Source organism: Cyanistes caeruleus, chromosome 3 (assembly GCF_971803275.1).
Source record: "Cyanistes caeruleus chromosome 3, bCyaCae1.hap1.1, whole genome shotgun sequence".
NCBI classification, from domain to species: domain Eukaryota; kingdom Metazoa; phylum Chordata; class Aves; order Passeriformes; family Paridae; genus Cyanistes; species Cyanistes caeruleus.
Window position 1 is genome coordinate 60,735,798 of NC_141703.1, and position 25,957 is coordinate 60,761,754.

The 25,957-nt window shown below is 41.9% G+C and overlaps 2 protein-coding genes and 1 long non-coding RNA gene across 6 annotated transcripts in view; 2 read left to right on the forward strand and 1 right to left on the reverse strand.

Moving 5' to 3' along the window:
* GPALPP1 (GPALPP motifs containing 1) overlaps nucleotides 1-11,763 on the forward strand; it is a 35,368-nt gene extending 23,605 nt beyond the window's left edge. Inside the window, exons 4-8 of the mRNA XM_086881247.1 lie at nucleotides 2,716-2,824; nucleotides 5,367-5,501; nucleotides 5,735-5,899; nucleotides 6,319-6,417; nucleotides 7,913-11,763. Coding sequence (XP_086737373.1) covers nucleotides 2,716-2,824; nucleotides 5,367-5,501; nucleotides 5,735-5,899; nucleotides 6,319-6,417; nucleotides 7,913-8,131 — 727 coding nt within the window. The 3' untranslated portion in view covers nucleotides 8,132-11,763. The remainder of the gene's footprint in view (nucleotides 1-2,715; nucleotides 2,825-5,366; nucleotides 5,502-5,734; nucleotides 5,900-6,318; nucleotides 6,418-7,912) is intronic.
* On the reverse strand, nucleotides 2,619-25,662 carry LOC147654178 (uncharacterized). 2 transcript variants are annotated; one of them, XR_015284599.1, is made up of 3 exons: nucleotides 21,817-25,658; nucleotides 20,057-20,201; nucleotides 2,619-3,599 (listed from the first exon to the last, which is right to left on the reverse strand). It is a non-coding gene; the product is annotated as an uncharacterized LOC147654178 (long non-coding RNA). The 2 variants fall into 2 exon arrangements; XR_015284598.1 differs by lacking the exon at nucleotides 2,619-3,599 and adding an exon at nucleotides 18,365-19,126 and having other exon boundaries at nucleotides 21,817-25,662.
* Nucleotides 25,509-25,957, forward strand: part of GTF2F2 (general transcription factor IIF subunit 2) — an 84,821-nt gene continuing 84,372 nt past the window's right edge. For 2 of the 3 annotated variants that reach the window (XR_015284596.1, XR_015284597.1), the window contains exon 1: nucleotides 25,648-25,883. Coding sequence is in view for 1 of the 3 variants with exons in the window: in XM_086881248.1 (XP_086737374.1) it covers nucleotides 25,818-25,883 (66 nt within the window). In the remaining 2 variants the exon portion in view is untranslated. Of the gene's footprint in view, nucleotides 25,884-25,957 lie in introns of all 3 variants that reach the window. The other variant, XM_086881248.1, reaches the window with a different exon arrangement.

The following is a 25,957-nucleotide window of genomic DNA, read 5'->3' on the forward strand; positions in this document are numbered from 1 at the left end:
TGATCCTCCAGATCGGGTCTTACTTTAGTTTGTAATTCCACTGTTTCAATACAATTATGTAGTAGCTTTCCCGTTGGTTCCCCGTACAAAAATTGCGCAGGGTTTTGTGCAGAGGTTGTCCTTAATTCCAATCCTGGCGAACTGATTAACATGGCTTCATATTTCAGAAGCCTTGAATCGGTCAACCATTTCTCCGCTTTTTGTTGTAAGATATTTCTTACATCATGTGGAGTATAAACTATCAGGGGAGCTCCAAACGTTACCTTTTTGGCTTCCCCAACCAACAGTGCTACTGCCACAATTGCTTGCAGACACGTGGGCCAGCCCCGACTGACTGGATCTAGGATTTTGGACAAAAACCCTATAGGTTTCTTCTTTTCTGCCCATTCCTGGGTTAAAACTCCTTGTGCTGTTTGTCCACTTATGTCGACAAACAGTTGAAACTCTTTTCTGATGTCTGGTAATGTTAAAACTGGAGCAGTGACAAGGGCATTCTTTAGTTCTTGAAATTTAATTTCGTCTTGCCCTGTCCATTTTAATCGATCTGTATTTAGCCTTTCATACAGAAATTTCACCTTTTCACTGTATCCCTCAATCCACTGTCTGCAATATCCCATGAGCCCTAAAACTTGCCTAATTTGTCTCTTGGTTTGTGGGGCAGGAAGTTCAAGGATTCCCATCACCCTTTCGGGATCTAATTTCTTTTTCCCTTGTGATATCCAATGTCCAAGATATTTTACTTCGGGCTCAGTGAATTGCAGCTTGGATTTAGACACTTTCAACCCCTTTTGTCCCAGAAAATTCAGCAGGGAAATGGTACATTTCTTCACCTGCTCTTCCGTGATCCCGGCGATTAGCAAATCGTCTACATATTGTAACAGTTTTGTCCCTTCCTCTGGAGTGAATTGGGTGAGTAGCTGCTCTAAGGCTTGTCCGAACAAGTTCGGAGATTCAACGAATCCTTGTGGAAGGACCGTCCACCGCAATTGCTGATTTCGATTGGTATCTGGGTCCTCCCACTGGAAAGCGAAAAAATCCCTACTCCCTTCATCTAGAGGACATGTCCAGAAAGCATCTTTTAAATCAATTACACTATACCATACATCCTCTGGTGAGAGTCTGTTTAGTAAAGTGTAAGGATTTGCTACTACCGGAAACCTGGTTCGGGTTCTAGCATTTACAGCTCTCAAGTCCTGAACCAATCGGAAGTTCCCATCGGCTTTCTTTACTGCCAGGATGGGGGTGTTATGTGGGGACATGCAGGGCTCGAGCGTGCCTCCTTTAAGCAGCTCGTCAATTATTAATTTCAAACCCTTCCTCCCTTCGGCGGGGATGGGGTATTGTCGGATCCTTATCGGATTCTCTGGATTCTCAATTTCAATTTTGATGGGAGCAATATCTAATTTATAATTATTATTATTATTATTATAATTTATTATTATTATTATTATTATTTATAATAATATCTTCTTTTTCACAGATACAGCCTACAACAGAGATATTCGTATATATTTTAGTAGAGAGCTTTTTTTATAGTTTGGTTTATCTGTTTCTCCATGCAGAATGAAAATACTTGCATGCTAAAATAAAAGATTTTTTTTTGGCTGTATCTGTGTAAGCTTAAACTCTTTACATTACCTTAAGAATTTAAAACATGGTCTTAACAAGAAAGTAGTCAGGAAGGAAAGAAGGAAGATAAAACTGCAGCAGCTAGGTGGGGGTGGAACTTCAAAATGAACTCAGACTTCTTGCCTGCGTTTAAAATCTCACCAGTGCCCTTGTCCTGGCCTGAGCTCTTATTTATTGCTCATGTATGTATATCTGTGGTTGGTTCTTCAGTGAGAATTTGTGTCTTTTATTTCCCCTCTTTAAACACTGACAATAATATCACTAGAGCAGGTCTGTACTGATTAGATTACATGGGATCGAATAAAGGCCATAATTAGCAAATTCAATTTAGGTGTTGTTACTTTTACTAACCTAAAGCTCACAACTGAAGGTCAAAATAAACAAAGTCTGCTGTTACCTTGGGAGGATACAGGTGACAGGTGTTTGGGTTTGTAATTAGCTTTAAAGAATATTATGGTGGATTATTAAGAGGAACCCACATTCAAAAGGCTTTCAATAGAGTAAGCACAGTTTCTTTGAGCGCAGTTTGCAGTATTCCTTTCATCACTGAAAAGAGATTCTCACCTTTCTGTGTTTGTGGAGACAGCTGAGTTACATTGCTTGCAGAGCTGCTGCTTAAAAACAAATCAGTGAAGTTACCTGGAATCACAAAGCTTTTCTATTTCCAACTCCAAGTAAAATAACAGTTCACTGTTTCTGCTTACCAAAAGACAGTGAAACTGAGGTGCAAAACAAGAAGATTGAAATTGGGTTGGTTGAGTGAGAAAGAGTGTATATTTGTCTTACCACCTTCCATTGGTCTTGAATCTGGTGAGGGAAGCTAGGGAAGAAAAAAGTGTTTTTTCTTGACTAAATGTTGTAGCTGGATTTTTTTTGCATTAAAACTGTCTGTACAGGATCTGCTAGAAAATGGAGACACTCAGTTATTTCTACAGTATGTGTTCATGGGGGCACACTTGGCATGGGGAGAAAGTCACACTTCTCATCAATGTTTGATTTTTATTTTTATATTGATCTGCTACATTTTTTTCCCCTCAACTGAAAAATCAAGATTTTTTTTCCTTTCTTTTTTTCCCTGCTGTCAAGGCCCATTATAGGTCCTGCATTACCACCTGGCTTTAGGAAACCTTTAGAGGACACCAGGAGTAGCAGATGTCTCATAGGACCGTCCGTTTCATCAGAATCCCGTCCCCAGGTTTGTGAAAAGAGAAACCTTTTTGTTTTAGCACAAACTGTCTGATCTGAAATGGTTAAACAAGTTGCAGCCTGAAAGAGACTACCAGACATCTCAGGATGACAGTTTAATTTTGGACCAGAAAGTGTATGGCATGTTTTTGCTAGAGTCAAATCCTGGAGCATAAATAAGCCTTGAGAAAAAAAACAAAAACAAAAACCAACAAACAAAACCCAAGAAGACTGGTCTGGTTTGTTGTGCTTTTGCTGTTGAATAGATGGTGCACTCACTGAACACAAGCAATCTTGACATCCTAAATTGCAGGTAGAAAACACATCTTCACCTCCTTAAAGATGTTTACTAGCAGCTACAACCTTTAAATAAGTTTGTCCAAAAGAATACCATCAAGAATGGCATTACAGTGTCACTAAATTGTTCCTAAAAATTGCAGGATGATACCTGTAACGGGGAGTGAGGTGCAGGATAGAGACACTGACACACCTTTTTGGTTCATGTTTTCTGACTTTTCTGGTCATCTTAGGTAAAAGCTAGGTAGAAGTTCTGTAGTCTGCCATCCCTGGTTGCAAAATACTGCATATGCTACTAAAGAACATTCAGGAACAAGATGTGGGGTAATATACAGCCATGGGGAAGATTGAATTCCCTAAACATGGGCTTCCAGTACCATTCTGAGGAATCCAAATTGCCTGTGGAGGGGCCTGGCAGGTAGGGAGCAGCACTTTCAGAGAAGGTCGTGCACTTCTTACGCAGCACCTCTTAAGCCAGGCAGGAGACCCTAAAACACCAAAAATCATGCTGGATACCAGTGCTTAAGCAAGTGAATCTTTCTCATGCTATGATAAATTAAATATTAGTTCTTTGGGAGAATTGATGGTTATTCTGCTTATTTTTAAAATACTTACATTTTCACATTTAACTCCTAGACACTATGGGAGATGCTAGACACTCTAGGAAGGAAGGATGCAAAGGCTGCTCTGAAATTTCACTTTCTTGGTTAGTAGTTGCAAAGCATATAATTCTCCAGCCTCCTACAGTGAGTGGTGTTGTAATTCATCATGCAGAAAGATTATCTGACATTTCTGAGGTACTCATCGTCTTATAACTCCAAATAACGATTAAGCAATTTATCATAGTGACAAATCTCTTGAGGCAGAGATGTCAAAACTGGTCTGCTTTTATATTTTGCAAACAAAAAAGTCTCTTTTTTCATAAAAACATCTTCTAGCATCAGCTTTTTTACAGGTATTACAGAACTTACCATTTTTCCCCTTCCTAATAATTACATTTTTATTACCTCTTCCTAATAATATTCTTTTTCTTATTTTTGAATATGAGTAATTTCTTGTTGGCTTTTTTAAAAAATTCTTTAATTATTTTGTATTCAAGTACATCTTTAGAGGCATGCTGACTCTTCACTTTGCTTTAGTGAATCTAATGACTCACCACCTTGTGTATTCTCAAGTAATGCTTCGTGCTTCCTGGCTACACAGCCTTGTCATCCTACTCCCATTGCTTTATCACGCACAGTCAGACTGTAACAAAATTTTTACACTTCTGTAGATATTGGGCACCTTAGCTTTGCTCCTGAGGTACTGTGGCATCAGCATTTTCTGTCTAGTTTTGCTTCCATCCACACCTGTACTGTTTGAACTTGGAGGGAGGCACCAGTGAGCTTTCTGTACAACCCCTGGCAAATAGGAAGATTTTTATTGACATCTAGTCCCTAACAAGCTTATTTTTTTAGCCCTTCTCCAAAAAATTGCTTAGAATGTGATGTTAGAATCATTAAGCTGGAAAAGACTTCAGGATCATTGAATCCAACCTTTGACTCATCACCACCTTGTTAACTAGATGTGGTACTAAGGGCCACACCCAGTCATTTTCTGAACATTTCCAGGAATAGTGACTCCTTGGCAGCTTGTTCCAGTGCATGATAACCCTTTCAGTGAAGAAGTTCTTCCTGAAGGGATCCAGGAGGGATCAAAGAAGTGAATGACAGAGCCGAGGGATTTGTTGGAGATGCTGTACAGAGAGAGGCATAGTACCATGTGTGCCACTGGTACCCTACCCTGCACTTTAATCTTTCTGGCATCCTTACAGAATCTGAGCTCGAGACAGTTCTTGCAGTGTGAAATTGTGGTCCTTACTAGGGAAAGACATCCAAATATTGATAGTGATGGTAAAGCCCAAAATATGGAAGCTGTATGCTTGTGTGTTCCAAATTTACCCATGGCCAGAGAGGCTGTGTGGCTGTGTGCAGAGCAGTGCAAAGTAGCAGGGCTTTGTGTGCTACCACTGCCTTTATCAGCAGTCTTGCCTCAGATGAGAGACGCTGCTTTTGGCAAAATGGAGATGAGGTATCCATGTTCAAGTGCTAGAAAAGGTCTAATCTGGAGTTCTAATCCAGGTTTTTGTTGTCTGGGAGAGACGTTGCATTGGGTTTATATGCTCTTCTAAACAAAGTCATTCTAATTCTATAAAGCTAAAGTGTTTCTTGATGCTCTCGACACTATGTTTGAAAGAAATGTTTTATTTTTGGAAGCTAACAGATAGTAGCGAGGATGAAGACAATTTTATAGGCCCAATGCCTGCAAAAGGACCAGTGGAATCTGATGTGGCTCAGGATTTTGAACGCAGAGCTCAGAGAATGAAAGAAAAGCTTACTTCAGCAGACAGCGTAAGTTGGATTTCTTAATTTCTAGCGTTTTGTTTCTGGAGTGTATTTGTCTTTCTCTTCACCTGTTTCTTCATAAACCTGGTTGGAGTTCCACTTGGGATGCTATGTGTGTGCAGGTGTTAACACAAAGGAAAAAAAAAAGTCTGTGATTTCTGCTGGAAGCCAAGAGATTCAGACAGTAATTTTTTATGTTTTTTTTCACTCTTCCCTCCACCCCTACTTCTTTTGCAAAGGATGAGCCCAAACAAGTTGCCAGGGAATCATGGATGACAGAGCTTCCACCTGAGTTGAAAAGCTTTGGATTTGGCCCAAGAACATTCAAGAGACGAGCTGATGACAAATCAGGTGATAGATCTATTTGGACAGATACTCCAGCTGACAGAGAGAGAAAAGCCAAGGTGAACATTTGTTTATTCATTCATATGCACTTGCAGGCAGTGAGTGTTACTGATGTTCTGTGAAAACAAAGTAAAGATACTGTGGGATGTTCAGTGAAATTTTCTGTCGCAGATTTTTCTTTGTTATCAAGATTTACTAATTCAGGCTTTACTAATAAAGGCAGTGAAGTAACAAAATTAAATATCATTGATATGCATTTATTTATCCTCCCTTTTTGCAGTAGTCAGATACTCTGTATCGGCTCATTGACTTTCCAATTAGCATGTCCAGTTTCTTCTATCAAGCTGAGCAGAAAGTACCTGATGGCTTCTATCATGGTGTTTACCCTCCAGATTTAATTAAAGTAGATATAGATTTGCTTATTTTTTACTTCAGACATTCTGAATATTATAGCATGTGCTTTTCTTCTACTCATCAGGAAAGAGAAGAGACAAAAATGTCAAGCAGCAAGGATAATGAAGAAATAGTATTATCTGGAAGGGACAAGAGGCTTATTGAGCAGGTGACTTCATACAATGTAAGTGTAATCACAAAATACTTTATTTCCTTTAGTTCTTCACTCTTCTTCTGGTTCTCATTTCTAGTGCTGCTGGTTTCCATGGTGATGCCACTACAATTTTCCCTTTTAGTGCCCAAACCTACTGCTGTTTTAAGGCATTAGAACACTTTGGCATTAATGCCAACAAGAGCAGGATTGGGTACTCTCCAAAGTGACAGAATTTGGGTCTGTATGTATTGCCTCAGTTTTCGATGGTGTTTCCCTTCAATCATCCTCATGTCAGGACATGGTTGCTGGGACTTCAGATCAAATATTACCTTGCTTCACCCAATTACTGACATCCCAAGAATAAAACAATAGTGCAGGTATGACTTTTAGGCTAACATATGCACTAACCTAAAAGAGGTCTGATGGGTCACTGCATTAATTACCCTCTGTCATTAATTACATTAACTACTTATTACAGTAACTTCATTACATGTAGTTTTTTTTCAGTCTCTACAGGAGCAGATAATGTTCACAGACTGCTGTTGATTACTAGAAATCTGAAATCCATGTCAAATTTCCTCTCACTTTTCTCTCTGTCTGCCCTGTCCCTCAGAGTGTATAGACCACTGCCTGCCTTACAGCTCTTACTTCCTTGATGCCTGAACTCTTATGGAAAGCAGTCTTTTCTCTTGAGAGGACAGTTAACTTGAGAATCATCTTAATTGAATCATCATCAAATCCATCTTTTTTTAATCACATCTTTGGCTTATTTTATGTGTTTATCTGGCACTTCTGATAATTTATTTGTAGTTCATTAAATCATATGTTTCTCCCAACTTAGAGACTTGCAAATCCCGAGCTATTAGCATTCTGTCTTAAGGTTCTTCTTTAGTGTCTGTTTCTACTGTCACTATGAATACAGTAGAATAATTTTCATGTAAAACTATGGTTTTGTTCTCTGCCATTGCTGGAATAAAACATACCCAGGCCTTTGCCGTTTCTACAGATGATTCAAAGTTAGGAGCACACATTTAAAAACCCACCATAGTGCATAAAAGATTAAAAGGGTGTCTAGCTTGTCCCTGCCCCTACCAGTGACCAAATCCAGGTGTTTAGGGAAAGTTTATAGGAAACTAGGTCTGTACTTAGAGGTATTTCTTTTGACATGGAAAAAGAAAAGAAAGTGTCTTCATTCTGCCAATAATGTCAGAGCAACTTTTATATTTCTTCTGCGTTATGTATATAATTTATCTGCATTGTCTGCAGTGATTCAGCAACATCATAGCTATCTACAACATTATGGCCATCTACATCAGTGAGTTATTAGTATTTTAGCCTAGACAAGATTGCACACACTTTCTATTCCATGTATGCTAAATTTGTCATTCTATATCCAGTTACTTAGCTGTCTTCTTTTTCTGGAATTTTTAGCCTTCCTGACTTCAGTCTTTCCATTTGGATTTCCTGTATGTTGTTGTTGATATTTTTTAAGACTTTTCTTCCTCTTCCTCCTCATTTTTTCCAGGAGTCAAAGAGGTCAGAGTCTCTCATGGACATACACCAGAAAAAGCTGAAGAGCAAAGCATCTGAAGAAAAGAGCAAACCTCAGGAAAGAAGGCCATTTGACCGAGAGCAGGATCTCAAAGTCAATCGCTTTGATGAAGCGCAAAAGAAAGCTCTTATAAGAAAATCCAGAGATCTGAACAGTAAATTTGAGCACAGTAAAGGCAGCATGTTTTTATAAGGTGAAAGCATTAAGCTTTTTTGAAGTGAAGTCAATTAAAATATGAATAGTTAATTTTTGTAAGTATTTTTCTGTAAATATTTGTATGCAAAATAAATATCCTGATGTTTAACTATTTTTCCTTGTCTGTAAATAACCTCTTAGATCTGTAAGTACCCTCTGTATTAAAACTAAACTGTTAAAGAAAAGTTCTGGTATAAAAAACAAAAATATGAATTTGCTACTTTAAAATTTTGATACAATATTTTTTTTTTCTTGTTAGCATAAAAAAATTAATTAAAATAGGTGTTTTTTTAAGGAGCTCTAGATTTAATCTTGCAAGGGGGTTGGCACTTTTCCCTTTTCTCCTGCCATGCTGAAGATACTCTTTCTGAGCCTGACCTGAAGGCCATGAAAAAATCACCTTTATGTGCAGAACATTGCCTGACTGGAATTCCCGCTGGAGAGTATAAACTCAAATGGCAGCTTTTACATTTGCCCAGTGCTTTCATTTCTGTGATTCTATGTCTGTACATAAATACAGGTTTATATGTATGCAGTATAGTTTCTGTACTATAGCAGAAAGAGCAGGAGTAGTAAAACCTCAAGGTTTTCAGAGTTAGTTGTAAAATGGTAGTATATGAGAAGAGAAAAACTAATTTGAGTTTCAATCTGTAGGGATTGTCATCAGAAATCCATCTTTTTTTAAGCACATACAAGGTGAAAATCAAAAGAAGGCTTATTTTGTTCATTAATTTGCAGACCAGAACAGCTCTTCTGTAAGGAAGGAAATAAATCTGACATTTGAAAAAGTGTACATTCATGTTTAGATTTCTTTACCTCTTCTGTGGGTGAGCAGCAGAAAGGGTTGTTAAACCTTGCAGTGGGCTGCTCGGAGAGGTGGTGGAATCAGCATCCCTGAAGGTGCTCAAGAAACTACTGGATGTGGCATTTGATGCTTTGGTCTACAAGGTGGTCATTGGTCAAAGGTTGGACTCAACGATTTAGAAGTCTTTTGCAGCCTAAATGATTCTGTGTTAATTATTTAAAATTAGACCCGTGTTTTTCCCCTTTGTCTCAAATGTTTAGGATCTTTCTTAAGCAGTTACTGAAAGTATCTATACATGGAAACAATTTTATATATGAGATGCTGGTAATTTGTTTGGAAATATAAATACTGTGGGGTTTGCTGTAATTTGAAAAAAATTCCTGTAATTTGGAAAAAGGCTACCCTGAGAGATGGTGTCTGGGTTACTTCATGTTTAATAGAGCGGTGACCTAACAAGCTCCAGAAATGAATAGTTAAAAACTTGGTGTTATCTTATTACATTTGTGTGTGAGCTGGAGACACAGGCTTCATGTGCTGAGAAGTCTTGGAGAGTTTCCAGTATTGCAAATGAGTGCTTATGTGGAATGTATTTAGATACCTTTTTTTTTTTTAATGGACGATTTATTTTGCCAGCTGAAAAATCTGCTGCCTTCAGGAGAGAGACTGATTTTGTATTGTCTTCACTTTTTATCAGTTTTCAGTTTCTGAGCCTTCTGTTTTGAGGTGAAAGGAGGGTTTAAATAGGGGCTATTTATTTTTCTTCTCCTGATACAGACTTCTATTGCCTCATGCTTTTTTAATTCAGTAAGGCCTCGTTAAGATTCTACTTTCTGAGCTAATGTACATTTCTTTATTGGAAAAGCAGTATTAGAAATGTCTGGGATTTTTTTAGGCAACTGAAGCGATGACAGGGTGAGCATAACATGACTAGCTAAATCTTCACAGCTGAGAAAAAAATTACTTGATGAGCACATCATGCAGTCCTTGCTCATTCAAAGTCTGGAGCAAGGATGAGGGCTGCTTTTATAAAATTTTTGTTGTTGTTGTTCTGTGCTGTTTTGATTTTTCTTCTTGGATCCGGTGGCCAGCTCCAGTTGGCTTCCTGCTGTTTGCTGTCTGCCCTGCCTGGCCTCGTCATGATCTCCTGCCCTGTCCAAGGCCATGTTTGAAAAGAGGCTTTGCAGTGTTGCTCAAGAGGAGTGCTCTCATAGCGGGGGTGCAGCAGCCCCTTTGCCATTGTGCACTACTCTTCCATCTCTGGGACACGTGGTTCTAATTAATGAAGCCTTGGTGTGAGCTGGGAACTTGGTTTTGACTCTTCTGTTTTTCCCCCCCCCCCGACTCTCTGCAGCAGCTTCTTAGAGATTTGATGATATCAGTGTTATGAACTTGAGGTGGGAAAGTGGAATTGTTGGGAGTTCAAGTTAAGCTTTTCATTACTTTGTGTAAATTGCATGAACTTCTGCTCTGACTTAATACACAAACTCATCTCTTACTCATGCCAAGCCATTCCCTCAAACAGTCATTAGAACAAACAGTAACTCAGTAAATTACAAGCTCTGTAAGCTTTTATGGGAAAAGATGAGACATCTTCTACAATTTGGACAAGTTGTAAAGTGTTTCTGCTGAAATGTTAGGAGGTGTTTTTTTCAGAATCTCATTTGAAAAACCAGAATCTATTTCACAGAGAATCTTCACCATAATTTCTATGCAGTGTTTCTGGTAACCAGCTCCCAACACAGATCTAATGTATGCTATTGCTATTCTGCAGTGCCAGCCCATGTCACAGCATGCTGACTCCAGGCATATCAGGAAATCCTGTTTTGTAAAACAATAATGTCAGGGAGGCTTTCCTGGATGTGAAAAGTCTACTAGCCTAGATTTTAGTGTGCTTGCCTTTGATTTGTGCTGGTGTAGACGTCCTTTAGCTATACTGGTTTTGAACATTCCTGTTTGAGAGAGAGGTCTCCTGCCTTCTGAAATGTTAAATAGGTGTGTAATTCATAGTATAGTCAATAAAAAGCAGGTTTTGCAGTAGGCGTATGATAAATTGGGTGTTTAAAAGGAATTTTAAGGAACATTTTATGTTAATAAAAAAAAGAAAGGGAAGAGAACCAAAAAACAATTGTTGAATTTGCTGTTACCAAGGAACAATTAAAAGCAATAAAGACATTTCAAGAAAGCTTACTAATTTTTTTTTATGTGTCTTCAGGACAAATATATTGAGCTACCATGCTGTCTGAGATGGAAAATTTTGTTAGAATATGATACAGTAATACCTGGCTAAAATCTCTGTCTATGCTCTTCCAATGCAAACACCTATTTGGGGTGTTATTTTTTGCTTTTCCTGTTGTAGAATGGATATTTGTGGATCCCCTGTGTGTGTTGGCTTTCCTGGGATGACTGCATTACCCAAATAATCAACATCAATAGAAATGTCTTTTATTTAGGGCTTTGATGGCATCGTATTGGTAGCGCCAAAATGGCACTGTAAAAATATCTTTCTTCCAGAAAGAAATACTGAGATGAAATATTGACATATTTCTGTCCAATAGGAAAGGGGGTTTTCTGCAGAATGCTCCAGAAGATGCTGAGAGTCCAGGACTAACTGAGCTTGAAACGTAAATTTGTTGTTATTTCTGTCCAGCCAATTGTAAATCACATGTTGATTTAAGTCATATAGCATTAAAAATCAGAATCTGAAAAATTTCTGTGCATGCATCCCCAAGTCCTGCCACCCACCTTGTGTACAGTGCATATAGTTTCTAACTACATAATTACCTAATTCTCAAATAAAAAATGTGCATGTGTTTTCCTGTCCTTATGAATTGTGTGCAGTGGTTTATATGCTGAGAGTGGAAAAACCCAATAAGTTATGCAGTGTCTTTCAGACAACCTCTTCAGATCTTTCTCGTGCTCACAAAGATGGTTGAGGAACACAATTGCGGTTCCCTGTTGTTGTGCACCTCTGAAATGCATCTTTCTGATGTTTCCAGCTCTGGCAGATGTATGGGAAGTGGTGGCCCACAACAGTACCTCACACAAATGTGGCATTTCTGTTCTTTTCAAACATGACATGAAGGCTGCAGCATTACCCATGCAGAGCTGGTTTTTTCATAGCAGCCACTTCTGAGTCCTCACAAAGTGGTTGTCACTTGCAACAGCCACTGGCTTAGTGCATCTGTTCTCTTAAAATGGTCCTTAAACCCCTAATAAGTCCCACTGCTCTTTGAAATTACACCCATTTTGGATCAGCATGGAAATCAAGCCTTAGTTTTAAAAACAAGGTCTTTCTTTCATGGAAGGAATTTAAAGTCTCTTGGAGACAGCAGTACAGATTGTCACTTCAGCAAGAGCAGATGCAGCTGTGACTTCTTCCAAATAATTATTCCAAACATAAATATTAAAAAACAACTCGCATAAACAAAATTAGAGGAAGGAGAAAAAAATAAGTTTCTGACCCAGGCTCTCAGCTGCTTAACATTGCAACCACTTGCTTCACTTCACAGAGCTGTAGCCACTTGTCCTTGCACATGTGACACCTGGCCAGGAGTTTGAGAACTTGGGGCAAATTATGTCTTCTCTCTGTCCTTACCTGTCTCTCTCAGAGAGCCTTGCTGGTACCTGGACATGCAAGCCCCCAGCTCACAGCCCTGCTGCAGCTGCACCACTCAGCCCTTTTATGCTGCTCGCCAACCAGTCCAGCATCACGTTGGCTGTGCTCACACACACCCACTCAGATCAGAAAGAACACTCTGGTTTAAACCAGATAAAAATAGGTTTTAATGAGAATACAGAACAGATTGGAGTATTCAAGTGCAGGCAGGGCTCAGGCAAGCACAATGACCTGCTCCTTTTATACTTTTTCTCTCCCACACTTGCTCCTTTCCAATCCACCTGAATTCCTTCCTTGTCCCACTTTTAATCCATCCCTAACATCCTGAACTAAGTCTTGTACATTCCCATGGCTCTCCCAAAACAAGTTGTAGGCAATCCCAAAAATGTTTTTCCCACCACATCCCTCAGTGAGCCTTATACCCATCATCTTACTGTAAATACCTCTAGGTGTCTCTCCATGACCCACAAGAGGCTCATGAGTCTGCTCTGCAAGGCCTCACACACCACTGGCACTGAGGCCATGGAAGCCGAATGATCCTTTCCACTGCCTGGAATTCCCCCTTTTTCTGTTCAGCTGCTTTGCACCTCTCCTGTCAGAGCAATGAAGGGTTGGCCTGACCTAGAGGGACATCTGAGCTGTGTGAAAGCGATCAAGCTAAGCTGCTGCTGCTGCTTGCCAGGGCTGCACCACTCCCCATCTGATGCCCCACAGCACCAGGAGATGGTAAATCGAAGAGATCGATTCCCATCAAGACAGAAAAGGCACAATGGAAAATCAGCAACTTCAGGAAAAGGAGACCAGCTGGCTGCTGGTGTGGTACAAAGCCTGTAGCCAGGGGGAAGCTGTCTAGAATCCATAAAGGTGTTCCTGCTGTTTCCAAGGTAACTTCCATCTTCTGCCACCCAGGTGAGGCTCAGCCTTTATCATCATGTGAGCAGAATACAAATAATGGGTCTGATGTGGAAAACAAAGTGCACACAAAATGCCATGTGTTACCCCAGCTGCTCTGATAGTGGTTTCTCACCTTCCAGCCTTCCACATCAGCCTACTGAGGCAAAGTGGTAGGAACAAGAAATTCATCCACTGCAGCTGAACCTTCCTGACTCACTGCCAGATGGAAGTCAGCTAATTCAAAATTATCATAGGTGGCTTTCCAACTGGAGTTACAACTCAAGAGCCCAGGAACCTCAGCAATGCACAGCTCTTTTGTGCCCATGCCACATGGATCTGACCTCCTCTGCATGCTCATCTGAGAGGAGCCATTAGTTCTCCACCTTGCATTGGCACCAGCTAAGCTTGGCTGTTGCCTGAAAGGCCATCCTGGGATCATCTAGGGAAATAATGGAGTGAGAGCTTCTCACACTTCATCTCTCTAGCATGAGAGAGCTGAGCTGCTGTCACCGAACCAAGTGGCACTTCTTGTATGGAGTCACAAGGGTCAGGTGCTATTGACCTCTGCACCACCTGTGACAAAAGTCACTGGGTTTTAATTGCCTCTTCAAAACCAGCATGAGAGAGGAAAAGAGGAGTGAGAGTATGTGCCCACAGCCACGTACTGAGTGCAATACTTTAACCCTTTGATGTCATCATTGTCCACAAAGGGAGTTTCCAAGAGCAGAGAAATCACTGAAGACTTTGTGTAGTTCTTCATGTCATTATTATGCTGTGCACTGGCAGGGAGCCCACACCAAAAATGCCAGCCTTCCACATAGCCCTCCCAGGACATAATCCCAGGCTGTGGCCCTGCTCCTGCCCCTGGTCCAACATCTTTTCTCCGATGCCTTTTCAGAACAGAGACCTCAGCGGGGAGAGGGACACAAGTGCCAGGCTGAGCTGTTAGGGCAGAATCTAGCACCAGACCATCACCACAGTGCTGAGGGCTATGTAGGATAGTCTTGACGAGGTTTCCACTCAGTATTGATATTCTAGCAGGACAAGTGCATGGCCAGGAGCCAGAAGGGGATCTGCAGTGACACTAAATTCAAACATTATCTGAAAAACTTGGCAGCAGGAAGCCCTCCTCTCCAGGTATTTGCTGCTTTCCTGGAAGCTGGCATTATCTACTCCAGGTGTCAGCTCTGATCCGCCCACAAGACTCTGTGTCACAAAATGTCATATCAATGTGACTCTTCTAGAGTATTTCAGAGCACAAACCCCAGAACTGTCAATATTGAAGAGTCCCTAGCACTGTGTGCTAAAAAGCTCTGGTTTAGAATATGGAATTAAATTTGGGATTTTTTTTTTTTTACCAAATATACCCCCACCTACAAGCCTTTGACCTTCTCAGATCAAAAAAGCTGAGAAGAAATGTGTTGGTGCCTAAGAAGCAGCTCCCCAGGACCTGCTCTAGCAATGCTGTACCGCAGGCAAGGAGGCTGGCTGAGGTCCGCTTCCCCATGCAGGAGCTGCAGCAATGCCAGGATGAGCGGATCTGTGAGCAGGATCAGACTTTTCCATCTGTGTGACTGACCTGACCAGGAGGAATCTCATGTCATGCTCCCTTAAAGGATGTGGAGAGACCCACCTTGCCTTGTCAGCTTCTGGGATGAAATGAAGTATCACAACCAGCAGCTGAGGCAACCAGTGACACTTCTGTCCCATACCTATTTGTCAAATCCTTCTCATCAGGGTCCTGAAAAATTGAGTGTGGAAGGACCTGCGTGGTCACCTACCAGCTGGTGGTGATTTTCTCTAGCACTCAGAGGTGGGCATTGCCCAACAAACTGGTATCTCCTGACACATGGACAAGAGAGCTTGTAACCTCTTATCTAGGCTTAAGCACACAGAAAAAGCAGGAATCTCAACCAATATCCAAATAGCAATAGCAAGTGAGATGATACAGGCAGCTGAGGCATCATCCTATTTTGACTGCTGTACCCCCTCAATTAGCAATTGAGTAATCTTGGTTACAAAGTCATATTAAAAAATCTTCACCAGGAGGAATTCTTGGTTTAGCAGCTAATATGAGACAGTGAAAATCTGCCAAATGCTTGGGAATTTGAAATGCACTAGGCACAACTTTGCAAAGGCAAGAGAAAGCTTCTTTCTCAGCCTGTCAAAAGATAGTCTTCAGCTCTTCAAAAGTGTCAGCTGGGATGAAGTGCTTCCAACAGGCAACATTTCTTACAGTGTAGTTGTTCCATTTCTGATCTTCCAGCCCTTATTCTCAAAGAAAATCCTACAATATCTTTGTGAGGTAAATCTGGGAACTGTATCTCATTACTTTCCTGAATACTAATGTTTTAGAATACATTACTTCCTCTCTGCACCTTTCCCAACTATCAATCTCCCAGTGCTCTACATCATTCTACTATTATTCTACAAATTACCTGCACCTCTTTTCCCCCTAGGATATAACCACCAATATAGTCTTTACATTCCACAGGTGCTGTCAGATGTCTAGCTCAGACACAGGTTTAATTAAACCCAGAACAATTGTTCCCAAGATGCAGTTAGTTTGAAATTCACCTCATCTTTCCTGAGGAGCGTACACGCCCCAAAACTCATCTGCTCTCTTCAGAGATACTAGCTGGCTCCAGAAAAGCTATCACACCTACATAAAAATCTTTATCTTGAAACCTTTGGCTCTTACAATACTGGCATGCCAAAAGGCTTCACAGACTGCAAATAGGAGGGGCAGAATGTGACAGGGTCTGGTTTCTAAAAAATAGAGGTGTGACATTATGACATGCTCCACAGAAGATCTTAAATTCTGTTTCACAGGACACAGTGGGGTTTGAGTTTGGGTTATTATAATTTAATATTGGTGCTCACTTTTGAATAGCAACAATGATCCATAGTTACAAACTCCTGCAAAGCTCAAACTCCACTCTTTCAGCCCCTACCTGGAAGAAACACCTCTGCACTCCTTCAAGAGGCTCTTCTCCATAAGGGAAGCAACATTTGGGCTGCCCTTTCATGGAGCCTCAGTTTCCCATCTATAGAATAAGGAAGGGGGACAGGCTCAGGCTTAGCCACTCCAGGCTGCCATCTCCCCACTGCTTATCCATCACTGCTTGAGTTTGCTCCTGGCTGTGGCCAGTCTCTCTCCAGACATGTCCCCAAGGGAAGTGCTGACAGTGTGGGAGTGAGTCGTGCAGAAGAGCAAGTAGCTCTAGGACCAGCAGGAACCCAGCCTGCAGGGTGACCTTTTGAAGGAGAATCACCACAATACATATTTATCCTATTTAGAGAACAGAGGAGGTAAACTTTGACTGTGGCCAAGGTTTTAATAAAGCATGAGACCAGCTGAGGCCTTTCTCATACCTGTAGTATTTTAAGCATTCACCTCCCTCATGTTGCTCTGTTAGCTCTTAATATCTGGGTTTACACTGCTCTTGTTCTCTCTCACTGCATCTCTAGCAGCATCTCTTTCCTCAGTTGGGCCTCTAATTTTCATAGATTTATGGCAGTATATTACCTTTAGGCTTTGTTTGAAACTGATGGGTGGTTTCAAAAGTTTAGGGATGGAGCCACTTTCAAGCAGACACCTACAGAGACAATGTGACCCCAAGAGCTTCCTTCCTGCAGAAAAACAAACTAAATGCTATGTAGTTATGACATTCAAAGCTCTATTATAATGCATAAACATAGAAGTACAGAAATAATGGGGTGAGAGCAGCCTAAACTTTGGCCTTCTTTAATGTTTGGATACTTGACTTTGCAATTTTAATGACTCTTTCAAGGAATTACTTTTATATTCAATGCAGCACTTTGTGCGATGGCATGTTAAGTTTGATGGACTCTGTTTAAGTGGGGGAAGATGCCTTGTAATTTTCTGTTGATTTTCACCTTTTTTGCATTTTTTCCTCACACACTCTCGCCCACTGAGAGTAGATTCACAAATCTATGCACAAATATGCAGGGGATCAGCAATGCAAAAGCCATCCACATCCTTGTCCCCATGCCATGGATGACAGGAGGCTGATGAATATGATCCTGAAGCCTTGCACAGACAGGCTTATTGAACTTGAGAGTGCCACTTGTGTGCAGGGAGATGATTCACTTGAGCAAAGGCTGTGGGATCTGCCCCTACTTGTTGAGACACTTTCTTCGTAGCAAATGCTGGCTGTTCAAACAACACTCACGTTTCTATTTTGGGTCACTGTTTACAAGTACAGACTAACAACAGTTGGAGAATGGAAATCTGCTACCAGCCAGCACTCTCCTGGCACTCTCAAAAGCAGTTTACAGAAACTACATTATTGGAGAGGATCAGAATGGACAATTGCTCTAAATACATTAAAAAGATGTTATTATCTGCCAGAAACTTCACATTTCCTAAGAGGAAGGTGAATATCTGGCACTTTCTCTAACAGGTTAGAGGAGTAATTACTGGTGCAGAGACTTAGACTCTTATCTTTGACAAGTTGTCAAGGATTTCTGAGACCAGTGAAGTATCACAATGTTTTCAAAATACCAGCAAATTTTCTAGTGAAGAGCTGTAGGTTTATGGGTGCTTGACTGAAGCACCTCTTAAAGGCTGTCAGAAGTAATTTGCACTGTCGCTCAGCAGAGGCAATGGATGGTTTAATATCCAAGCCTTTTGCTCTGCACAGGCATGTCACCTAAGTACATATTGTACCCCAAGGAAATTGCTACCCATTCTTTGTACATTTGCTCCTCTTTGTGCGAAATCGCCTGCTACTCCAACAGGCCAGTTCAAAGACCCTCATCAAAACCATAATTTGGGTTCAGTCAACAGGGTTTTACAAGAGGGAAAATTTCCTTATTAGAAGTGTTCAAAACAGATGTCATGCCAAACTTAGAACTCATCAAGGTGTGAGGACACTTCACATGACGTGCCTTCATTTTCAAAAGCTGACTTTTATTGAGCAGTAATCTCAATGATTTTGTGTTGCTCTCCTTTCTAATATAGCAGTGGGTTCCTTTCTGTGAAGGATTCTGTATGCCTTGAATGCCCATGATGAGCTGGCAGGCACAAGTGGCTTCTTATGTCTGGGTTTTCTTCAGCAGAAGCATGGCTGATATGTCACTGAGATCAGAACAAAAGGTCAAGGAAAGCATTATTAAGAAATTTAATCTTGAGTCTCCTGCTCATCTCTCTACATGGTGAGAAAATTGGTATTTCCCTTTTTCAGTTTCAGCCCTCTACATGTTGAAAAGTATTATACATCTGTTAACACAGTATTAATACCTAAGACTAATAATGAGGGAAAAGCCTATCTCAGCCGAAACAAGGACTCAAAGTCAGTCTAATGAGATTCCAGTGGAAGAGAAATCAGATTTCGTTATTCTTAGCATTGTTAGAAAGATACCTTCTCTTTCACCCCAGAAGTTCTCCATGTGAGCAAAGAAAGTTCAGGTAATTTAACGAAGAGGTTAGCATTCAGCTTTGTTAGAAAGAGCTTTAGTGACTCATCCTCAAGAGTATATGAAATTAAGAGTTGACCTGATCATGTGGGGAGTCCAGAAATGGCAAGTGTGTGTGAAGCAGGGGGTGAGCTTCGGGAGGGAGGCGGACATATCCTACACCTGCAAGTGCTGGTTTGAGGACTGCTGCTGCCAAATGCTCAGTCTCCAAAAGAAAGTGTTCTCAGTGGTAAATCTGCAGTTTTTAACAAGAAGCAGGCTATCAAGAAATGGCCTCTGATAACAAATAATCCTAGAATCCTTGTGTTTCTTCCCCCAGCCCCATGTGCCATTTGCTAGAAGATAAAATGAAACAACAGGAGGCCATCAGGACTAGCTCTGTTCTCTGCCCCTCTCATGACCATTTGCCCCCCAGGTTTTCATTGGATCTTCTTAATCTCATTGGATTTATTTTCTGTTTTCCTTGGTTCCTTTTCTGATAATTTTCCCACCATTTGACTGAAATGTCATTTCTGTTCTTTTTTTTCATGTTCAAGCCATAACTATTAGCTAGAAGGCAAAATTTCAAACCTTATTTCTCCTCACCCATCAATAGAAATCCAGTAAAATGTTATGGAATTGCAGATGTGTTACCCTTTCTACTCATTCCGGTTTATTTATTTCAGTTTGGTGGTAAAGCTGTTCTTTGTGGCAAAGAGAATGTATTTTACTCTGCTCTGTAATAGCATGGTTAGCTTATGCTGAAAGGAGAACACCACTCTTGCATAATCATATTTATCAGATCATTAGCACTGTTTTAGAGAAGTGCCAACAAGCAACACATAAGGAAAAAATCGAGTTATCAGCAAAGGCCATTAGGTGGAAAAACTTTGGAAGGAACCTGCAGGCAGCACGCAGCAGTAATGAAGCAGACATCTCTGATGTCTCCAGTTAATTATCTTAGTGAGAGTTTGTTGTGAGACGGTGCTGTGGCTAAGCTGCAGCTAGGTACAAGGGTGGGACACAAAGCTGGATGTAAATGCATGTGGTTTGTTTCCTTTAATGACAGCACTGACACACGTGCCACTGAAGGGTCCCAGAGTGATCACTTCTGAGGCTGTGACACACACAAACTAGATGCCTTTGTTGCATTTATATATACACACGATCTCAAAATTATATATACCTCCCTATGCTTTCAGGCTGGCAGGCTTCCCAGCAGAAGTGTCCTGTTTTTCTTTAGGAGACTTGTAGATTTGTTCTTCTGGTCACTAATGTTGTTTTTGCTCAGTTTAGTCACACAGCCTTCTAGTCTCATTGGGAAGCTCCCTCTGCAAAAGAATAGTTCATTAGGAGATAATTTATGCATCAATAACATACCTAGGTGACTGTGCATTGTCTATACCTACAAAATAAGGGGAATGAATATCAGTGGCATAGAACCAAGTTTGTTAAATTATAACACAAGGGAAATAAATCCATTGAAAGCAATTTTTTGGTAGCTGAACAGAAAATGCCTTGCTCTTCACCAACTCATTAGTGGAAAGTCCAGGAGATGAGTGACTGTAGATGCTGCTGACCTTTTGTGCTGAGGTAGTACATTACCTGAGAAGAGGATCAGAAAAAATGTCAAGGAGTGCAGGAGAACAGGTAAAACTCAGTTCTATGCAACATTCTCTATACACCTACAATGAAAAGGCACTTTAGAAAGCGACAAGTTGCTGAGACCTCACATTACCTTTGTACTATTACTAGGTTGAAAATGTTGCATGCTTAAAGCTCCTTCTTCAGAGATACTGGTGAAAAAGGCTAGATAATACTTTTTATACTGAGAGGCACAAAAAGTACCTTGAGTTAAAGAGATAATGCCAATTTTATGGTCATTTAAAAAGAAATTATTTTAAATTAGGTTCAAACTAAGGATCTGAAATTCTCTGACAAGTGTTTTCTTCCTTTGAAAAAAAAAATAATTTCCAGTTGTGTCTTTCAATTCTCTCTCTTCCCCCACTCCCGCTCCTTCCTTGATATGGTGAAAGTCCTAGCAAGCAAGAGTCCAAGCTGCCTATAGTCAAATTTACTGCACACTGTTAATATGATGGAAGACCTGGTATGGGTTGGAATGTAAGCAGAGGTGTAGCACCATGAAAACAAAGTGTTCTCGAATACACAGCTTAGATAAAAATTTGTGGCTGTAAATGTATAGAAATAATTAAAAACTATCAACTAATGAATGAAGGCTGCCCTCTGGTCAGAAGTGCCTTTTTGTGTTGCGTTTTACAGCAGAAGTGCCATGAAGATTTCATACTGCCTAGGATTGTACTGAAATAGGAGCTCAGCCCTGTGCTTGATGTTTTCCAACTCTTTGCCACAGAACAGCTTGGAGTAAACAAGTCTGTTATTACAGTTATTTGCTCAAAAGCAGTTTGAAAACACAAAAGCTCCAACATATATGTTTTTGTCTTAAAAAGACACACTGAGAATTCTTTGCTGCCTCAGAAAATAGTTATGTAGCTTGATGGGGCATGCCCTGTTTTGGGAATAAGTTACACAGAATTTCTTTTCTCTCACTACAAAATAAATGATCATGATCTGCCCAGATGTGCTTTTTGTCTTTGCAAATTATTTCTTCTCTTTTTTCCAGTTTACACAGACCTACTGCACTACAAACGAATGAAGCATTACAGTTGAAGATGGCAAAAGTTTGCCTTCCTCTTACTCAAGTAGTTCAAGCAATAATGGTAGTTTTGAGATTTTATTTTTGCATCTTTTTAAGTCCATGAGGCTTTTGCTGGCTGAAAATTCAGGCATTCAGTATACAGGAGAGGTGCTTGCTTGCCGGCAGAGCTCTGCTGTTGCTGTGCTGTACTTGTTACAGAGTACGACAAGCAATGCTGTAACAATTACCCTCCATTAGTTTTCCTCTTCCAACATGAGTATCTCGCTCACCTTAATCTGTAGATGAGGAGGCTGGCAGGCATGAATGAGTGAAGGTAGAGCATCAGCTGCTGGTGGAATAGTCTTCCTGGCTCAATGCTCCCAAATCAAAATCAGCTTCTGCAGGAGATTCCCTCTGTGCCTTGCAGTGGATCTCAGCTCTGGCTCCAGACCCAAATATTTAGACCCCATGAAGGTCCAGCACATCTCTGCTGTACAGAGCTGAACTCAGGGACCATCCAGATGTGGGCAGCACTCAGTTCCTCCAGCACATGGAAATCTCTCTGATGGTGTCCATCACTGATATCTTGTGGGACCACCAGCTCCCTGGAGCACATCATCCCTAGTTCTTGCTGGGCTTTGAGGAAAGTACATGGGTTCCTAAATGCAAAACTCCCATCAGCTTCAACAGGGAAGCATAAGGCCTTTTGCATCTTCTGCTGCACTGGTTTTCACCCAGAAGCACCAGGCTGCATCAATTAGACTGTTCCTAAAATGGATGAAGAGAAATTTTGTGTGGCTGCTGATGACACTGCCAACTCTTCATCTCACCTAGTTGAACAAGGGGAAAATAAAGAGAGAAAGACTGTACAAGTCTGAATTTGGCCATCTCTCTTCTCAGACACATCTGTTTCCATGCAAGCAGGAAGAAAGTGGGTGACTAACACACAGCTTTGTGGCTCAGCAGCTGGCCCCTGGATCCTCCTCCGTGGCACTAAATGTGTCCCTGGCAAACACAAGGTTGAAGATTTTAAATGAGGAATTAATGAAAATGCACTCTTTTTCCTGCTTGTTGTCCCTTTAAATTCAGTTTCCATGGAAACGAATATGGAAAGGCTGCCTGGAGGAAGCCAGGAGAGATCTCTGCCTGGCCGCCTTCCCCTCTGGGCTGCCAGCTGAGCCACCCTAATTGTCAGGCTTTTACAGAGGTTTTTTGCTATTGTCATTTACACTTGGACTATGAGTGGTGACTCCTCATGGATTCCCTCTCTAGAGGAGTCCTGAGGTGGTCAGCCATGCTCCTGTCGCCTGCTGCTTCGCTCTTTGCAAGTGGAGCTCCTCTCCTCCCATCCGGTGGAGCACAGGCTCGTCTGAACTCCCTCAATGCTGCTTTGCTGCAAATGTCACCCCTGTTAGAGACATCCATTCCACTGCTTTTTTCTTTTTGAAAAGTGCTGGTGCGTGTGATCTGAGTACACAGACTGAGCTGGGAGCAGTGGCAGAGGGACAGCTTTGCTGTTAATTCAGTGTTTATCCTGGGGGAACATTTGTGATCCCTCCTGGCATACTGCATCCAGTTCAGCAGATGCCAGCACAAGGCATACATGGACCTGTCGGATAAGGTCCAGGGGAAAGAAACTAAAATAGTTAGAGGGCTGCAGCACCTCTCCAGTGAAGTCAGGCTAAGATATTTGGGCATGTTCAGCCTGGAGAAGCAGAAGCCCCAGGGAGACCTTTCAGTACATTAAAGGGGCTTACAAGAAAGAAAGAGAGACACTTTTTTATTCAGGGAAAGGACAAGGTGTGATGGTTTTAAAGAGGGTAGGTTTAGATTTGACATCAGAAAGAAATATTTCTAAATGTTTCTAGTGAAACATTGGAACAAATTGTCCAGAGAAATTGTGCAGTGGATGCCTTATGCCTAGAAGTGTTCAAGGCCATGTTGAATGGGACACTGAGCAACCTGATCTAGTGGAAAATGTCTCTGCCCAGGACAGGGGGTTTGGAATTAGATGGTCTTTAAGGTCCATTTCAACCCAAACTGTTCTGTGATCCTACGAGCAGGATCTAAAGCAGACTGTAAAGTGATGGTGTTTCTCTGTGCAGATCCACTCTTTTTCCAGGTGAACAAAACAAAAGGGTCTTAGACCTACAATATCTGGAGGTGACATAGTCCCAGAAAATGGGGCTGGTCTTACAACTGTTGAGATGCATCCACTTCCATTTTTATTAGCATTTGAGGAGCCTCTAATGCTTTGCCTCTGTGTCTACGTAAGGTAGTCTTAAAGAAAACTGAATTTTCAGTGGAAATTGACTAACAATATAAGATCTAACTACCCTCCCAGCTGAGTTCTGCAGACAAACACAGTTCCAATGTAAAAACAAAAGCAATTTTTTAATGTAATTAATTTTAAATGTAACTAATCCTAATCATCCTAATAGTTCAGTGTTAGCTGTTATTGCTTCAGATACATATAAAAATATTGTCCTCCTTGGTTACCTAGATGCTTGCCTATAATTAGAAAGGCAGACTATCATATCTGAGATGTAGTACTGAGATCATTTTTTTGTGAGCCAGATGAGCAATTTCTTGCATATTGTACCAGAAAAAATCCTCTGCTTGCTGTTAGTATGGTCTCAGATGGAATATAACCTTCACCGTTGAGCAAACAGACTTCAAAGAGGATATAAACTTGTACTGGGGGGAATTCAGAGAGCAATAGACATAACCAGAGGTCTAGAAAATAGACCTGAGAGACATAATTGAACAAAGTGAAATTATTTAGTATGAGAGGATGCAAATCAAAGGGCTACATCTCAGTAAAAGGACAAAGTAAGGAAGAGAGGAAGATAATAAAATGCTTTCCGTGCCACAGAATCATAGAGGGGTTTGGATTGGAAAGGACCTTAAAGATCATCTAGTTCAAACCCCCTGCAGTGGAGAGGGACACCTTTCATTAGACCAGGTTGCTCAGAGCTCTGGCCAACCTGCCCTTGAGCACTGCCAGGGATGGGGCATCCACAGCTTCTCTGGGAAACCTATGCCAGTGTCTTCAGCACGTCTGTGTCTTTCTTGTGGACAGACAGCGGATAGAAGAGATAACAAGGTTAAATTGTAAAGGGGAAAAACTTCTCCAGGGATAGAAACAGCCATAAAATAAGGACTTCGGTTTTTCTAAGCCAAATACCCCCATCTCAAAGTAGGAAGGGCAGGCACTTTCTCTCTCCTGACACAGGGTATCTTCAGTGTTTGAGATGCACTCCTATCTTCAGACAGCCTGTTCCAACACTCCCTCGTGAGCTCCCCTTCTGGGAAGTTAAGCTTAATTCTTAAATTTTTATTCCCAGTAAACAATTCCCCAGCTGTGTTTTCCTCACTTTGGTGGCCTTTGGGCACACCATGATGCTCAGATCCCTTTCACAGGAGCTGCTCCTCTAGCCACCATTTCCCTCCCAGGGAGAAGGGCACCATCATGGTAGTGCCTCCTCTCTCCAGGCTGCTCCTCCAGCTCCGCTTGATCATTTGCATGCTGCTGCCTTTCTTCAGCATACTGGGATAACTCTTCTGGTACAGGGAGGGAATAACTTCCCTCTCTGCTCCGGAGCTGCCTCACCTTGAGCCCTATGTGCAGTTTTGGGTGCCACAGTATAAAAAAGACATTAAGCCGTTAGAGAGCATCCTAAGGAGAGCAATGAAGATGGTGAAGGGCCTTGAGGGGAAGCCGTATGAGGAGTGGCTGAGGTCCCTTGGTCTGATCAGCCTGGAGGAGACTGAGCGGAGATCTCACTGCAGTTACACCTTCCTCGTGAGGGGACCCAAGGGAATGGCCTGAGGTTGTGTCAGGCGAGGTTTGGGCTGGATATCAGGAAAATGTTCTTCACCCAGAGGGTGGGTGGGCCCTGGAACAGGCTCCCCACGGGAGCGGTCACAGCACTGACACAGCTCAAGAAGCATTTGGACAATGCTCTCAGGCACGTAGTGTGACACTTGGGGATGTCCTGTGCAGGGTCGGGAGCTGGACGCGATGATCCTTACGGATGCCCTCGAATCCAGGATATTCCGCGGTACCGGATCTTTCTGAAGCCACCATCGATTCCCGCCCCTTCCCACGGCCCTGCCAGGGCGGGGACCCGAACGCGCGGCCCCGCCGCGGAGAGGGCCCGCCCCAGCGCGCAGTGCGAGCGGAGGAGGTTTGTCCCTCACGGGCCGCCGTGTCCCGGTGCGCTCTGCTGCCGCGCTCGCTGCTTGCTCGTCTCGTCCGCCGCCGGCCCGGCCCGGCCGCTGCCCCGCCATGAGCGACAAGGGCGAGCTGGACCTCACCGGGGCCAAGCAGAACACGGGCATGTGGCTGGTGAAGGTGAGGAGCCGCGGCCCCGGACCCGGCCCAGCGCGGCCTGTGGCAGGCGGGCCCCTCCGTTCGTCCCCGCCCCT